The sequence below is a fragment of the Trichomycterus rosablanca genome, chromosome 1 (genome assembly GCF_030014385.1).
Source record: "Trichomycterus rosablanca isolate fTriRos1 chromosome 1, fTriRos1.hap1, whole genome shotgun sequence".
NCBI classification, from domain to species: domain Eukaryota; kingdom Metazoa; phylum Chordata; class Actinopteri; order Siluriformes; family Trichomycteridae; genus Trichomycterus; species Trichomycterus rosablanca.
Window position 1 is genome coordinate 34,022,979 of NC_085988.1, and position 17,894 is coordinate 34,040,872.

At 37.4% G+C, this 17,894-nt stretch overlaps 1 protein-coding gene across 2 annotated transcripts; it reads left to right on the forward strand.

Moving 5' to 3' along the window:
* Nucleotides 1-1,135: 1,135 nt before the first annotated feature.
* On the forward strand, nucleotides 1,136-14,327 carry usp3 (ubiquitin specific peptidase 3). Of its 2 annotated transcripts, XM_062991772.1 has the most exons (16): nucleotides 2,062-2,152; nucleotides 3,271-3,506; nucleotides 4,485-4,545; nucleotides 4,658-4,783; nucleotides 4,899-4,982; nucleotides 5,268-5,349; nucleotides 7,363-7,445; nucleotides 8,100-8,213; nucleotides 8,626-8,739; nucleotides 9,208-9,354; nucleotides 11,053-11,159; nucleotides 11,243-11,323; nucleotides 12,290-12,408; nucleotides 12,504-12,617; nucleotides 12,721-12,788; nucleotides 13,923-14,327. In XM_062991772.1, exons 4-16 carry the CDS (start codon nucleotides 4,755-4,757, stop codon nucleotides 14,101-14,103), a joined length of 1,323 nt encoding a protein of 440 aa, XP_062847842.1. In that variant the 5' UTR covers nucleotides 2,062-2,152; nucleotides 3,271-3,506; nucleotides 4,485-4,545; nucleotides 4,658-4,754; the 3' UTR covers nucleotides 14,104-14,327. The 2 variants fall into 2 exon arrangements, with proteins under 2 accessions (XP_062847834.1, XP_062847842.1); XM_062991764.1 differs by lacking the exon at nucleotides 3,271-3,506 and having other exon boundaries at nucleotides 1,136-2,152.
* Nucleotides 14,328-17,894: the final 3,567 nt, after the last annotated feature.

Here is a 17,894-nt window from a genome sequence, read left to right on the forward strand (position 1 = left end):
AAGCCATGTTGATCAGCATCCAATCAAGTATGTATGACGTGATGACGTCAGTGCCCAGATATATATTCGCACTATCACCATGTTTTGTTTCTTCTGGATAATAAACGGCTGACTCGTGCAGTTGAAGTTGCGCCAGCCAAAGTGAAGAAGGTTGTCGAGTGTTTTATCTTAACTAGTCGATAAAGTTGTTTACTGTGTACCCTAAGTAAAACGCGAGTGCTGCTGTGCAGGGATGGCGAATATCCCAACAGCGCCTTTAATAATATTTTAAATTACATGTTTTAAACATTTTTGTTATGATTTCATTTTATGCTAAATATATAAAACTGTGCACATCAAAATGTGGTTGCGTATAAATGCCTTTGCAATCAAATAAATTAAATTTAAGCTTTAAACTGATAACTTTCCAACTTTAATCATCAGTTTTGGTTATGCTTAGCTGTAGTTGTTTCTTTTTTCTGGGAGTACCTTGTTTAGAGGTTTTTTAGTGTGGAAAAAAACGATGGATGGCGGATCTAACTGGTGTCTAACTGTGAGAGTTGTAATTTTAATTAATGAGATCTTAACAGAAATAGAACTTTCTTGGGATTTGTTGGGACACAACAATGAATTGTGTCAATTATGTACGATTTATTTTGAGAGATCCTAAACTGTTTGGAAGCTATTTTTTGCATATTTTCTTTCCAAATTACAAACTAGATTTATTTTATTTCTTATTTCTATGTCTTAATAATTGTATGCATATTGTAGGCAGGATAAATGTTAAGAATTGTTTAAGGTTAAAGACACTGCCACAGCGTGTAGTCTCTCAAAGTTCCAATAAAAGAACCGACACTGGGAATCGACTCGTTCGCGAACGATACATTGCTACGCTGGATTCCAGCTCAGCTCTATTAAGTCTTGAATTATCTCAGGTTGAGGCAAGACAAGATATTGTATGGGAAATAAAACAGTTGGTAAATGACATAACAAAATCAGGGACAAGAATTTCATTTGTATGGGTTCCGGCTCATATAGGAGTAGCAGGGAATGAATGTGCAGACAAATACGCAAAACAAGCAGCAGGAAAAGAAAGAATTGAAATTAAGATCAAATATAGTAAAGCAGAAATTAAAAGTATTATTAAAGCTAAAATGAAAGACAAATGGCAAGAGTTATGGGACACAGCACAGACAGGTAGACAGTTTTATAATATTCAAAGAAGAGTGGGAAAGGGCAGAACCACAAGCAGAGGAAAACAAGAGGAAGAAGTGATATCAAGGTTGAGATTTGGACACACAGGGCTAAATAGCACACTAGCAATAATTAAGAAACATGAAAATGGGAAATGTAATTACTACAATAAACCGGAAACAGTAGAACATGTAATTCTCTAGGTATCATTATTATAGACTCAGATTAATACAACAACTAGAAGGAAATAAACTTAAACTGAATGTTCAGGACATCCTAAAAAAAGGGTCAGGAGAAATTGATTTTAAGTTTCTTTTTTCTTTTTTGAAGGAAACAGGATTAGTAAACAGGATATAGGAAAATAGATTAAAACTCTACAAACTACTGGTTCCATACTCCAGTCTAGATGGTGGCGGTAATGCACCAAAAAGCTAGTTGCCATCCGCCAAAAAAAAAAAAAAAAAGAAGAAGAAGAAGATTGCTACGCTGAACACTTGACGTCAATTGATGGCGCCTCTTCCTAATACTGCTTTCTACAGGTCAACTAGCGTGGTTACAAGAGAAATAGAAGTACTAAGCAAAGAAATAAATGGTTGCTGGTTTTAATACATATTATACTACATATAACCACAGTACTTATTAAAAAAAAAAAAAAAAAAAAAAAAAAAAAAAACCGCATTCTAAAGTGTCGGTCACAACGAGTTACTGTTCAAACCTCCGTTTTGAGAGCTAGCACACTAGCTAACCTCGTTTTGTGTGCTGTATCACACTGGTTGATCTTAAGTCTGTAACCCGGCTGTAACTGAGCTGAATGAAGTGGTAACGGATCTAATAGCGGAAACGTGTCACTTATCTCCTTCCTCGTCAGTTAGCTTAGCTCGGCTAGCCATGGAGTGTCCTCATCTAAGCTCTACTGTGTGTTTGGTGCTGGATCCCACTCGCTTTCCACACGGTTCCCCCTCCTCATGGTGCTGTAGCGGTAAGTTACTCTTACAAACTTATAAACAACTACAATACACTAAAATACTAATCATTTCTTTATTACACGATATTAAGCAAGATATACAGCTAACTAGCGCAACCCATTTTGAGTTAAATGATAAATCTAGGCACCTAATTCATTTCTCACATGTAAGTAGGCCTGGATCTTTTTTTTACTGTAGTGGTGAAATCATTTCCACATATGCAAAGTCTGATCTTAGTTACATTGATACTCAGCGGTGTGGATTTATTTAGCTAGATTAAAAGTAAGAAGCCGAAGGTCCATGTGCATCTGTGAACACCCAGTCCACGTGTTTTACACGAACCAACATTTGAGTTCTACTAGTTCTTGGCCAACGGTTCGATACGAAATCGCGGTAAAGTTAGTTTATATTGGACAGTGTTCTCCTAACATTCCAGTTTCTTTTTTCTCGTTCTCGGCCAATAAACACCCTAAATAAATAAAATGGCCTAAAGTGACTGTACAGTAAACAAGGAAAAAACTAATCAAATATAATTCAAAAGGTTAACACATACTTAACGATATTTCTTACATGGAAGGTATATTTGCGTCGAAGAACTAAGGGAGTCGTTCTCTGTAATTTTTTAATATAGTAAAGGTTGTAGTAGTTACCTAGTGGGTTGTACTGCTTACTAAAACTGCATTCTACAAGTCCTACAGTATAGGTGCATCAATAAATCATAAAATGTAAAAAAAAAAATACAAATTTAATGTAATAAAGGTTGTAGTAGTCTTACTGTAACTGCATTATAAAATAAAAGTCCTACAGCAACTTAAAAATAAAGACGTGAATTTTAATATAATGAAGGTTGTAGTAAATACCGAGTGGGTTGTGCTACCTACTACAACTGTATTGTACAATAAAAGTCCTACAGTATGGGTGCAGTAATAAATCATAAAATGTAAAAAATTACTAGAAATGTGAATTTCGATACAATCAAAGTTGTAGTAGTTGAATAATGGGTTGTACTACTTACTGCAACTGCATTACAAAATAAGTCCTGCAGTAAGGTACAGTAATAAATTAAAATTAAAAAATCAATACATATTAATATAAAGGTTGTAGTAGTTACCTTGTGTGTTGTATGCGCTAGATTTGCCGGCTCGGGAGCAACTCGGCGATCGAAACTCGGCTCTCAATCGCTATGTGTGAACTACTCAACAGCTCGATCCGAGCGGCTTGCTGAGTGCTCGGCGACCGAAGAGAGATATCTACCGTGTGAAATATCTGGATCTGAGTCGTCCAACTGGCCATGAGTGCTATGTCGAACAGCAAATGAGAACGCAAGATACGGTGTAAGGGGAAACACAGGGGAGGAGTTGTAAACAGGTGGGACAGGGGCATAATATAGTTTATATCAGAATACATCGGCGCACACACAAGTTTTACAGTATTTCTGACCTTATCGTTCTCAACAAACCATAATACCCACGCTGCATTGCAAAAAATATTTATTAACCTCCAACTCACTATAAAACAATCCATGCTGTTCGTGTAGCCAAATCCACTCAGATTCATTTATTTTTTCTCCTTGATTTTACGCTCCACATCAGCGCACAAACTGTGATCGCTCGCTACTTGTTGATGTGCATTTTTGGACATTGTATCATTAAACCTTTCTTCACTTCTCGCGTTTGTTTTTGCAACTAAACGTAGTTTGGGAGACCAGAGAAGCTCACCTGCGATTCCAGTTGGTGATAGATCGTGTAGTGTGAACCCCCCTATCGCTGATCAGTCATGTAGTGTGAAAGCCACACCAACTTAAAAGACTCCCAATTACAAGAGATCCAGTTGTGTAGTGTGAACTGTACAGTGACCTGACGACTTGAAAAGTCGTGCAGTGTGAACTTGGCATTACTACAACTGCATTCTACAATACAAGTCCTACAGTATTGATGCATTACTAAATTATTTATTGTAAAAAAACAAATGTAAATTCTAATATAATTAAGTTTGTAGTAACTAGTACTGTAATAGAAGTTAATACCACTTATGACAACTGAATTTTACAATAAAAGTCCTCCAGTGTGGGTACATTAATAAATAAAAAAAAGGTACCAAATTACTACATTGATTTTGCATGTGTGAAGGTATCATTGATGTGGTGGTGTTTATTAGGATTTGAGAAACATATGCTGCCATCAAGGTAACATCTTTTCCCAGAAAGTCAGAGAATAAGACCGCACCCGGCAAGAATGAGCCAAAAACCTATTGGGATATTACTGCTGAATTAAAATAGTGTGTCTACATTTAAATTTAAAGTAGCTTATCTTTGCATTTTGTGTTTTCTGTTTTTTACATGACTAGTTTGCCGTTCAACCAAAAGTTCCTGGGTTTGCCTAACCTGCGTCAGTGTGCACTGTGGAAGGTAATTATTTGGATCTATTGCATATACCAACTGTTTAAGTGTTATTTTATGATCACAATTTGTGTTTATCACAATTAAAAATAGCTACATCATTGTGTTGTGACTGTAAAAGGTATGTCAATGGCCATGCGAAGAAACATTTCGAAGAGGTACGCAGTCCAGCAAGTGGTCAGAAGAAAAATGAGAAAATTCAGTCACACTGTGTGTGCATGGACTGCAGCAGCTATAGCACATTCTGGTTTGTAACATCTCAGGTGTCTAAACCCTGCACAGTTGAAATCATGTGTTAATGCCTCGTTTTTCAGTTAAGAATTCTCACATTCTCATGAGGATTTCCTGTTTGTGCCATTTAGTTACCAATGTGATGAATTTGTGGTGAACGACACCAAACTGGGCCAGGTGCAGAGGGTGAGAGAGCATCTTCAGAGTTTAGAAAAGTGAGTGCTGGGTGTAACTATTGTTTAGGTACTGTAATATGTTATAATACATAGTTTAAGTCATATAAAGTATCCTCATGCAGATGTTCTGTTGATTTCTGTTATATTAAAAAAAATTTGAGCTTGGCACAACAAACAGTAAATGTATTAACTAATCTGAAGGCACAGTTTATATACTTATAAATTACAAAGCATATTAAATTCTTTACAAGCTTTATTTTTGAAAGCATTACCCCTGAATTATTCTTTTAATGAATAAAGTGCTCACTAATTGACTTCTTTCAGCTCTATGGCGAATACTGACCGGCAGAGGAAAAGAAAGCTCTCGGGCAGTAACTCTCCGGACCACAAGATGACAGAGGATGGTGTAAGTATAAGCTGTGAATGGTTAAAAGAAAAGAGCCGAACATTTTAACCTTAGGGGTAGAGGAACAGGCAAAAAATTAATACGGTGGGCTGATTGTTTAAATCAGGCCTATTCACTTTTATACACAGTGTAAGAGTCACAGTGGCAGCAGATTTTTATTCCGTCTTCTAATGTTGGTTTTACGGTATGTTTACTTTCAAAAGTGCTGAGTGATGTCCAGTTTTTTCATCATCTGATCAATCACTCATAAAGCTTATGAAGACCATACAAGACAGGTCTGTGCTGGTGAAAATGTGTTACTGAATGTATGACATGACAAGCAGAGAGATGTTTCAACACCCAACACATGGTATGGGAACAATCAGAATCAGGCTTTATTGGCCAAGTATGCTCACACATACAAGGAATTTGTTTTTGGTTACACAGATGCTTGCAGTGCACGAAAAATACAGTAAAGACAATCTTATTCACACAGCTCACACTCTCCTTACACACACATTCATACCCGTAAACAGAGAAAACATTTGTAAACATTTAGCATGTGCAATTTACATTGTGGTTTTAAAAAAGGTGCAGTTTTGTGCAATATAAAAACTATAGAAAAAAAAATATATATATAAATAAAAAATGGAAATAAAAGTGAAAATCCTGTGTATGCTATTACATAAATTAAATAGGGAGTTTTGATGTGCAAGTGTCCCGCATTAACAGTACAGTAGTGTTCAATTGTTCATGAGCGTAAACAACTACTCAGCATAGTTAGTAGATTTACTCTACACAATTTAACGCAACAATTTAACTTCTCAAACTGTACAGGATAGTAACATTGGGCATGTTACTTAAACTGCTTGTTTTTTGCAATATCTTTTCATAAAGTGGTCGTCAGTTTCTGGTATAGGTAATAGGTACCCAGTGTAAATGAACATTAAGTCATGTGAAGACCTTGACATGATTTTTAAACACATCGAATCAGGTTAAACTTCTTTTTGGTTACACCATGCTGCCACTGTGACTATTTTTAAAGAAGAGTCTATACCCCAGCTTTAAATGCCATTAATTGTGAATTGATGCGTTTAACACAGCTTTGCTTTTAGGTGACCCAAATTTTAACCCAGTTCTGTCAAGAGCATTTAATGATTTTAAATTCTATTTTCCCAGCTGTTTTGACAATCACAACATAAATATCAGAGCTCAGAGTGTGGAGGATACTTAATGGTTACATTATTACAGTAGTGGTTCCTGTACTCTGCTAGTATTTTTTTTTTCTATGTTGTGTAATTGTTAGTGTGCATACAGTGGAATTTACTATTTGATGTGAGACTGGTATTATCTATAGAAAGTGCTTCAGGCCATATTTCATGTTTAAATGTCTTTTTAATCGTAAAACTCTTGGATGGAAAATGCTCCTACCTTTTAAATGTCTTAGTTTCATTGTTTTGTATAGTTGGTAACCAGATTTTCATTTAAAATAAGACATTTTGCTTAGTCCCTGCTCCTAGAGCACTAGAAGAGATTTACAGCAATGACTAGATGCTGTAGGCTATTCCAAAACTGCTCCTTGTCCTGAATAGATTATGTTTTACAGTACTATGCAGGGCAGTTGTAGCCTAATGGTAAAGTACTGGACTAGTAATCAGAAAGTCGCTGGTTCAAGCCACTGCACTGCCAGGTTGCCACTGTTGGACTCTTGAGCAAGGCCCTCACCCCTCAATTCCTTAGATTGTATAATGCCACTGTACTGTAAGTCTCTTTGGATAAAGGTGTCTGCTAAATGCTGAAATGTAAATGTATTCTTGCACCAGTGCACTTCTAACCAGGCATAGTGGTAAGGGGGTTGTCCAACATTTGAACACCTGGTCAACCTACTTCCAATATAAAGTACAAATTAAATTAAACATGATAAGGTATATAAATTTTTTTTTTGGGGGGGGGGGGCGCCTTGAAGTTTACAGTGTACTAGTCCACTTTAAACAATGTTGACTTTAAATTTTTCATACCTGTTTCTTCTCTCAGGAGAGCTCTCTAGCTCGAAGTGCCACAGGCCTGCGCAACCTGGGCAACACATGCTTTATGAATGCCATCCTCCAGTCTCTCAGGTATGGGCTTTTCTTGTACCTGTGCTTAAGGCATGTGTGGAGGTACGTAGAGTGCATAGGCCGGTTTGCTCGCTTTGAAGTGCGGCATGGTCTTTTGTGAAGCAGGTGGGCTCTGTTGACTGAGAGGTGGTGCAGCCTGCAATGTAAATCCCTGCTAAGCTGACCAAAAGCTTTTAGTATGATTTTTTTTAGACATATTACCTAGTAGAGAAGTGTGTTTTGAATGAGCAGATTCGTTTTTTCATATATTTTAGAAAGTGTTCAAATTTCACCAGAGTTGTGCATGACAAATAAGTAGCTCTAGTCTCAAACTGTGCAACTATGAGTGCTAACAGGATGTTAGAACACACAATATCATGTCATTACTATGTTCGTGTCATTGCAGTGCTGAGAATGGTCCACTACCCAAACATAAAGCTAAGAAAAATTGTCCAATTTGGCAGTAAATAAATTGGAATCAGAATCTGATGTTACCTACTGCATAGATCTACACTTTGTCTCTTTAAGCCTGAGCCCTATACAGGAATGAATACAACGCTGAAGATTGTAATTAAAGCATTTCTACAATAATAATTGATAAATTAATGAGTGAAAAGCTTTGCCTTTTTTCCCCTACCTCTTGATGATTCAGTGTTATTGTTCTTTATTCCACAGCAACATTCCAGAGTTCAGTTGCTATTTTAAAGACATGCCAGCAGTGTCATTGCGGAGTGGAAAAACGGCTGGAAGAAGAATGTACCACACCCGAAGCCAGGGGGACAGCAGTGTGTAAGGTCCTCTCTAATGGATGGGGAAAGGGGCAATGTCTCATTTCAGTTTTTTGTGTACCAATTGAATAACTCTTAACACTCTAACCACCATAGACACAAGTAGAGAAAGCAAATCAACCCACCACTTTGACGTTTAAAAAATTTATTAGCTAGCCATGATAATAGCCATAGCAGCTGACATGGCACTAAGAATTAAACATATAAACCAAGTGAATTCCAAAACAGTTTTGTAAAAGTAGGCCTTAAGCTTAAATTTGTATGATATTGGTATGTTTCAGTATTATGTATGGAAATATTTTTCTGTTATTATGTAGAAAAAAACCCAATTATTTTATTATGTAAAAAAATGAGTCTACATGCTACACTTGCATGCTAAACTGCCATGTGTGTCTTACTGTCTGTGTTGCTAGGTCCCTGGTAGAGGAGCTCAGGAAAACCCTTTGTTCACTTTGGCAGGGAAGTCAGACTGCATTTAGCCCAGATGCTTTGTTCTATGTCATCTGGAAGATAATGCCAAGTTTCAGGTAAGGCAACATAAGACCAGTTCAATGATCTGCATTACTTTAGTCTCCTTTGTCTGTCTCTGTGACTCTAGGAGTTACGCTATAGTGCAAAATAAAATTTCTCAGACTCTTTTGAGGCCTGCTTATTCTATGGTTTTGCCTGCTGAGATCTGGGATACATAAAGCTTGCTGCTACATCGCCTTGATTTTTTCTCATTGTCAATATTTACCATATTAATGCACAGTTTGTACTGCTTGCTGCTGACCTTTTTAAAACGCCACCAATAAGACATTTCACCAAATCCTAAACTGTTTAATTTAGCCTTAAATCTGGCAAAACATTGTAAGAGAAGTGAGCAGCCTAATGTGGAGGCCATACAAATAGAAAAAAGTATTAATGCTAAATCACTGTTTTATTTAACATTAACAAAATAATCAAATTTTATTCTACTGATTACTTAAAATTGTTGTGCTTTGTTCTTTCTGCAGGGGCTACCAGCAGCAGGATGCCCATGAATTTTTGCGGTACCTGCTGGACCACCTTCACAGAGAGCTACAGGGCAGTAAGAATGGAGTGCCCAGTTCCACCCTTTCTCCAGATAGTCCAAAGCTTAACTTGGATGGCAAATGTAGCATGTAAGACCTGCAAATACAGCAGAAACATAAAAGTAGCAGCAGGGCAGTATTTATCCTACAATGCCCCCCTAATAACCAGCCTCTTGTTAAACAAAAAAACATATCTTGGCTGTCCAATGAGCAGTTGCAGTATTGCTACCATGACTGCAATGGTTTCAATTTTTGTCATAGAAAAATCGTCATTCTTACATAGGACTATGACCAGTTCAGTGATCTGCACTACTTTAGGCTCCTTTGTCTGTTTCTGTGACTCTAGGAGTTACGCTATAGTGCAAAATAATGTTTCTCAGACTCTTTTAAGGCCTTGCTTATTCTGTGGTTTTGCCAGCCGAGATCTGAGGTACATACACCTTGCTGCTGCGCTACCTTGATTGTTGCTCATCATTCATATTTATCACTTTAATGCACAGTTTGTACTGCTTGCTGCTGCCCTTTGTAAAATGCAGCCAATAGGACAAATTGTTTATATGACAGACATGGTTTGCTTGTTCTGTGGTCTTGCCTGCTGAGATATGAAATTCAAAAATCTGTCATGTGTAAATGTATCAGATGGCAGGCGTGTAGACCTTGGCTTAACATTGTATGGTAAATTTGTGTGTGCAACGTCAGCTTGCTCTCTATGTTGCCCATGTTTGTAGTATTGCAGCTCCACTCTTTATTTAATTATGCATTGGGTTTCTACCCAAAGCCATATTGTGTGCAGAGAGCTTAATCAGACTCCATGTGACATAACCTCACTCAGATCCCGTCAGACCTCCCCTTCGTCAAACACAGCAAACTGTGTTTGTGACCACTCGGCCAGGTCGTTTTTTCTGCTAAGATTTAAAGACGTAAATGGTGTGTTACTACACCGTGGTGTGCTACCCTAAGTGCCCTTGAAATTAATTTTGCTGCTTTTTGATTGATTATTTAATCATCACCGTTTCTAATACTATATTTACAAAGCTATTCTTTATAATGGGAAAATGCTGTTTTCTAAAGCAATGCACAGATGGGTTTTTAAAAAAAACTGCAAATTAGAGTGTAGTCCTTTTGTTTTTGCATAATTATTGTGGCACAGACTGCAGTTCCTGCCTACAAACAGTACTGCTGCTTCTGGTAGCACAGACATGCTGTCAGGATTACACTACAAGTCTTGAAGTACACAAAACAAATAAAGCCAGTCAAATACCTGCTGGTAGGCAGAGTGGATTTAGTTGAATCTATTAAAAGGGGCACTGTGTTGTGTGTTATTACCTGAGCTTTAGTGACTTTCATAGTGTACTTTAAAAGTCTGTGTATACACTGATGAATCAAAACATTAGGACCATCTGCCTAATATGGACTCCACAGAACATCTAAAGGAATCCTGTACTATCTTGTACCAGGACATTTTAGCAGGTCATTCAGCTTGTACATTGCAAGGGTGACTGGAGGTGTCTGGCCATTCACATGATCTTAAAGAAAACCGAATCTGACCAACCAGTCATTCATTGATTCGATGTCGAGTTTTGGTGCCAGCATGCCCTTTGTAGGTGCTGTTAGCTCTTCAAGCATTATAAGAGCCAGCTTAGTATAGTTTTTTTATGATCTTGTTGTTAATGCACTTTATGTGAGCTATTTAAACAAAGCCATTCTATTTTACATATTCCCCTAGGGTGACACATTCTGAATACATGGACAAGTTAATATAAATGCATATTTTGTTGCTCTTTTTAGTAATGGACCTCCCACAATGGTCACTTCTGTATTTGGTGGTCTTCTGCAGAATGAAGTCAATTGCTTGATATGTGGAACAGAGTCGAAGAAGTTTGACCCATTTCTAGGTGAGCTTTTACTTTACTTCAGGTATATTACTTTATATCTGAATGAGCCCAAAGAGCTATTAATGAGCAAGGTGCCTCTTTAGACCTTTCATTGGACATTCCCAGCCAGTTCAGAGTAAAACGGACAAAGGACCAGGAGCCAGGGCCAACATGCACTTTGAAAGGTTAGTAGCTATTTCTAAATAATATGGCAAAGGCCTTCACCTTTTTTGGTTTGTCCTCATTCCTTTTTGTGTATTTTTGGTGTCATGGATATAATTGCCTTTTTACCCATCAATGTACAGTAATAACCCATAAAGGTGAGGTAAAAATGAAGACTATGTGAAATCAACATACATTGCAACAGGTCAACTCCAGTTAAGCTCTAGACACATCACAATGATTAAAGCAAACAGGATTTACCTGACCATAATTTAAAGGGCCACATCAAAGAATCTCAGTGCTTCAGACTGAGATTGTACATTTTTGTTTTTAATAATTAAAAAAAAAAAAAAATTCAAAAGCATGTTTTTACTTTGTCATTGTGGATAATTAGGTGTAGCTTGATGAGTGAAAATGGACATTATGTTTTTTTTGTTTTATTTAAATCCACATGGCAAAGTGCAAACAGTCCAGGAGTCTAGATGTTTTTAGTGATGTAGAATGCAACACAGAGCTGTATAATAATTTGGCTGTATTCTTATCTATTTCTCAATAAAATCTATAGTATTTGTCTTTCTTTAATAAAAAGCCTAGCTTACATGGTCATCCTTTCATCGCACAATAGCTTATGATGCAACTTAACAATTAGACATCAGTTGTTCATTTTAACCTAATTTCATTTGAGAAATATATTTATTTTATATTTATAATGGTCAAAAATGTTGATTTCTTTATTTTAAGACAGATTGATTAATAGCAGTTGATGGTTAAGAGCCCTGCTCAAGGCTCCAGTACCCTAACCACTTAGCTACCACCACCCATACTTTATATGACTTAAGTAGTTAGTTCAAATAGGTTAATATTACTAAAACATGTATTGCATTCATACGCTACATTGTTAAAGTGACCATCACCATCTTTGTCCTGCTTTATGGGTGGTAAATTATTTTGCATTTCACTATATGTATGTTTGTTGGGTTTTCCTGCAGACTGCCTTTCTAGTTTCACTGATCTGGAGGAGCTTGATGAAACAGAGCTCTACATGTGTCATAAGTGTAAAAAGAGGCAGAAATCTACCAAGAAATTCTGGATTCAAAATCTGCCTAAAGTAAGGTTAATATTTTGTCAGCATTTACCTTTTTTTTTTTTTTTTGTATTCAGAAGTGACAGCTTTCTATTGTTTTCCCTCTCGTTTTAATGCAGGTCCTGTGTTTGCACCTGAAGCGGTTCCACTGGACAGCTTTTCTAAGAAATAAAGTTGATACCTATGTGGAGTTCCCATTACGAGGCCTTGACATGAAGAGCTATTTGCTGGAGGTGGGAGACGTGCCTGCTTTTAATTTTTTAAGAATCACACCAGCACAGTGCTGTTTGTTTTAATCTGTCTGTGTGTGTGTGTGTGTGTGCGCGTGTGTTTCAGTCTGAGAGCAGTTCGCCTAAGAGTTGCCTGTATGATCTTGCTGCTGTAGTGGTGCATCATGGATCTGGGTAAGTAAAAGCCTGCTAGTGTACAAATGTAGTTTTTTTTACATTTCTCAATTCCTATTTTTTAATGTCATGTGACATCTTTCCTTTCAACCTTTTTATTAGCTGGGTGCAACAGTAGGCGAATGCTAGTGGCATGGGGCATGGTCATTTTCATAGCCTCATCTGTATGTGGTACAAGTGGTCGTGAACTTGTTCAGATGACTTGTGGATTATTTCGAAACTCAACAGCAGGTGGAGATGTTGCACTACTGGGCCGTTCTCTTACTCAAGTCTGTGTGTGGGCTGGTATAAGGTCTATAGGGATATGCCTAAACAACCACTGGTAGGGTCCTTCCCTGTTAAACTGTGGAAATACATTTACATCAAAGTACTCCACCTGATTACTGAAAGAACCGAGTGATACAGACTTGGTTTTGCCCCTGAGAAATGTGCTATTATTAATCAAAGCAGAAAAATGAGGGTCAAAAAGTCAAGTTTTCTTATATCTAGGTCAGGGACAAACACTTAACAGACTGCCCTTTCTGGCTTAAATGATTTTTTCAGCTGTAAATTGAATTACAGCTAATAAAAGTGCTTTATTAAGCAAGTTTCTGCAGCCAGCAAGTTTTTGCATCCAAGTTTTAATTCTTTCCTCAGTTCCTAGATCATGTGTTTAAACAAATAAAGCTAAATTATATGGGGAGTTGCCATGTTTTTATTTATGATATATTAATATTATGATTTGTATGTGTCAGAGTGTACAAAGTAAAAAAAGTGTGGTAGATTTTTTTCTGGAGCGGCAAGACGAATGTAATGCTTAAGTTACGAGCGTTCATTGTTCACGTCTACAGCTTAATGTGATTGTCAGCCCAGTTTTTCCAACCCCCAATTTGATTATCTTGCTGAACTTGCTGAGTAACATAAAGCTGCCAGTGTACTGAACTCAAACTGAAAGACCTACTGGTAAAGACCTACTGGGAATGTCCCAAGTTTCAGGTATGAAAGGGGCTTATTGTTGCTTCTGAATGAAACACAGCCTTACTTCTGTTCTCATTTTCTATTAGTAGTAATTATTGCTTAATAATGTGTGCATGCCTTCCTTTAAAAAGTGAAATGTGATATGATGCAATGTTTTTGTTGTTCTCTCTCTGATAGGGTGGGATCAGGGCATTACACATCATACGGGCTTCACCAGGGCAGCTGGTATCACTTCAACGACAGCACAGTAACCGTGGTCAATAAGGAGGCGGTAGCCAAAGCAAAGGCCTACGTTCTCTTTTACACAGAGCGGACAGATCAGGACAGCACAGAATCTGAGACTAAGCCTAAGATTTAATCTGCCTTACTGCACCGTAAAGCCTTCAAAATTGTAGTCCAGGTCCTTCTACTCACATTTCCTCAACAAGATCTGTCATTTTATGCATAGCAGCAGCACCACCACAGAAGACCTCAGTACTGTAAATACATAGCTGCTGAGTTTGTTGTAAGAAAACATTCCTATTGTTAGCTATTTCTGTGAATTTCCCCACTGTGGGACTAATAAAGGATTATCTTATCTTATCTTGATTTTATTAAAAGTCTGAAAGGCTTTAGCTGTTGATTTGTTAAAGAATGTTACTGATACCGGGTTAGTCAGGTGACATAACAGAGATGCCTCATGTATAGAGAAATAAGAGAGTGGTCTTTATAATGTTTAATGTTATATACTGGCCAACTACAATTCAAATCTAAGTTTCTTAGGTTCTATGTAAAAAGGTTTGTGTAATTGAACTAAATGTTTTAATCTAAAGTATTTTTTTAATTCTGCTTACTGGTATGGAGATATTTCTAACCTAAAACTTGAAAGATCATAATGTGCATTTAATTTTCCCCCTTTTTTATTCTTATAATTTACCTTTACAAACAGTGTCAACTTTAATGTGAAAAGTCCTTTTTGTAAATGACAGTCCTGCAGTCTTTGCTTTTAAACTTGTCTAAGTTTGTTTATTTAAACTCTTTTATTAAGGGTTACTTTTATTAAGCATATATCTGGATTTAAAACCTGTTGTTACCATCATGTGAGCAGAGTCTGTTTTATTCTAGTTACAGAAGTAAAAAAAAAGGCAATTAGTCAAGATTGTGTCAGTGTTTTTAATGTAATTATTGGTTGGTTGGTTTTTTTTTTTTTTAAATGCACCAATCGGTTAACCAGGTGCATCTATAGTATGTTTTTAAAGTTTTATTGAATTATTATTGAAATGCTTACATTTCTTAACTCTGTGCAGCACTATGGAGTTTAATTTGAAGTGCACCTGATTAGTAGTGTTAAGTATAAACTGAAGCTGCCGTGCCAAACCAGTCAGACATCAGGGAACCAGACTGACTGGTTAAATTATTGAAAATAATTAATTAGCCTGTATCTTTGTTATTTGTAGCATTTTATAATGTTTCACATTGTTAGATTTATCAACTGTAATAACTGTAATTAGTTAAAGCAAGAACATTTTAATCATTTGTGGTCATGCACATTTCTTGAGGGTTAATTACAATGAAGATCTACTTAATTATCTGCTTTTTAGAACTTCCCTTTTGCATTTAGAGCATTTCATAGACACTTTTATCCAAAAATGGACTTAAAGTTGTGACTAATACAATACAAGCAATTAGGGGCTTTTTTTTCAACGTGGCAGTGATTCGGCTTGAACTGCCAACCTTCTGATGACAAGTCTTTAACCAAAATGTTATCACTACCTTTTAAAGGATTAATAATATATAGTGATTAGAAAGGCACTTCAGTCTAGAATTTATTAAACAACTCCTGACTTATTGTAGCATTATGTAGGGGAACTGCATCTTTTAATATGGCAGCAAAATAAAAACAGGTTTGACCTCACAGCGCAGTGGTTCTCACCTTAGGGGGCCTTAGCAAGCCTAGAGAGGGGTCCTACTACATTTAAGTGAGAGGAGCACAAAAGAATCACGTGATGGAATGGTAAAATAGCCTGTTGGGAGATTTCTTGTGATGTCATATAGATGTATTTTAAACTGCCTGTAGTTTACATATAGAAGCTCTTTGTAGTTCTACAATTACTAACTGTAGTCCATCTCTGCATGCTTTGTTAGCCCCCTTTTATGCTGTTCAGGACTCTCCCAGGACCACCACAGAGCACATACTATTTAGGTGGTGGATCATTCCCAGCACTGCAGTGACACTGACATGGTGGTGGTGTGTTAGTGTGTGTTGTGCTGGTATGAGTGGATCAGACACAGCAGCACTGCTGGAGTTTTTAAACACCTCACTGTCACTGCTGGACTGAGAATAGTCCACCAACCAAAAATATCCAGCCAACAGCGCCCCATGGGCAGCGTCCTGTGACAACTGATGAAGGTCTAGAAGATGACCAACTCAAACAGCAGCAATAGATGAGCTATCGTTCCTGACTTTACATCTACAAGGTGAACCAACTAGGTAGGAGTGTCTAATAGAGTGACACTGTGTGGACATGGTATTTAAAAACCCCAGCATTGCTGTGTCTAATCCACTCATACCAGCACAACACACACTAACACACAACCACCATGTCAGTGTCACTGCGGTGCTGAGAATCATCCACCACCTAAATAATATCTGCTCTGTGGTAGTCCTTTGGGGGTCCTGACCATTGAAGGACAGCATGAAATGGGGCTAACAAAGCATGCAGAGTAATTGTAGAACTACAAAGTGCTTCTATATGGTAAGTGAAGCTGATAAAATGGACAGTGAGTATAAAAACAAGGAGGTGGTTTTAATGTTATGGCTGATCAGTGTATGTCCTGTTTGTGTGCCTATTTAGTGGAAGTTCTATATTTTTAACAGGCCTCGTGATAACTGTTTGATAGTTTAATGATTGCACTTCCTCCCTTTATTCTTTTAGAAGAGATCAAGAATGCATGTGATACGTGCCAGCCTCTGAGTACTTAGTGTTCGGAAAGAGTGGGTAAGGCTTCTGTGTTGGTACAGTGCGTGCACAGAAGTGTTTGTTCAACCCATGTTCTAGCTTTACATGGAAGCTTGCCCATTTCTCAGACAGGCAGGATAGGTTTTTTTTAACAAAAGGGATCATTTCCATATTATTGTGAAATGTAAATTTCTAGCTTTGACGTGTACCACTTGAAGCCTCACTTGTAGCTTGGCTTTGATTTTTTAATATTCTCTCTGTGCTTTTTTCCCCATGTGTTTCTTTCTTTCTTTTTTTAAAATCAAACACTATCCGCCCACATCTACACACACTTACTCGGCCTGTGAGGGTAACACACACAACTCATAGGCTCATAAACCACGTGCAGACGAGGTGGCAGAACAGGGCCTCCTGTGTTTTAAAAAGGAACAGCTGCCCACTCCCCCCTCAAATCTCCCTCCCCCTTACACAGGTGCCTGTCTATGGCTGGAATAATACCCTCATTAAATAGCCAAATTATGCAGCTGCAACCTCTCTGTGGTAAGGTTTTCTTTTCTTGCTTTCTTCTCTTTCTTCACTTCCGCCCAGTTCTCAGGTTAGGTCACATCTAAAAACAAGCTCACGTTGCCCTGTGTTAGCGAGAGCTTTTGCTTCATTCATCGCCTGAGCACGTCATGACTCAGTGAGAATGACTCACAGGGTACAGGCTGTAATTTCACTTATGCAGGGCATTACTTGTTCATGGCACCAATGGCATGTACCAGCACACATAATAATGTTTAGTGATTAAAGAGGTCACAGAGTTGCTTCTGCCCATAGTTCCCTGATGACGAAGCTTTTTTCACTGTTGCTTGTGGGTTTTGTTTTTAGCCCTGAGAAATTCTCTATCTGATGTTCTTTATGATCAGTGCCAAGCTAATAATTGCAATCTGGGTTCACTATATTCTTAAACTTTACTTTGATTCAGCACACATGAATCTGTACTGTTGATTTGAAGCTGTGGGTCACACCTTATTCAGGTTTATGTACAATTTATGCTTCTACTTAAACTCTATCTAAAGCATTTTAATACTAGTGCCAGTGCTATAAGGCATTTGAGAGGCAACTAAACACAGTTCAAGGTGTTAAAATTCCAATTATATGTATAGACTATAAGGTTAAAAGTATGTGGATCACTTAACCATGAGCTTGTTAGATATCCTAGTTTAAA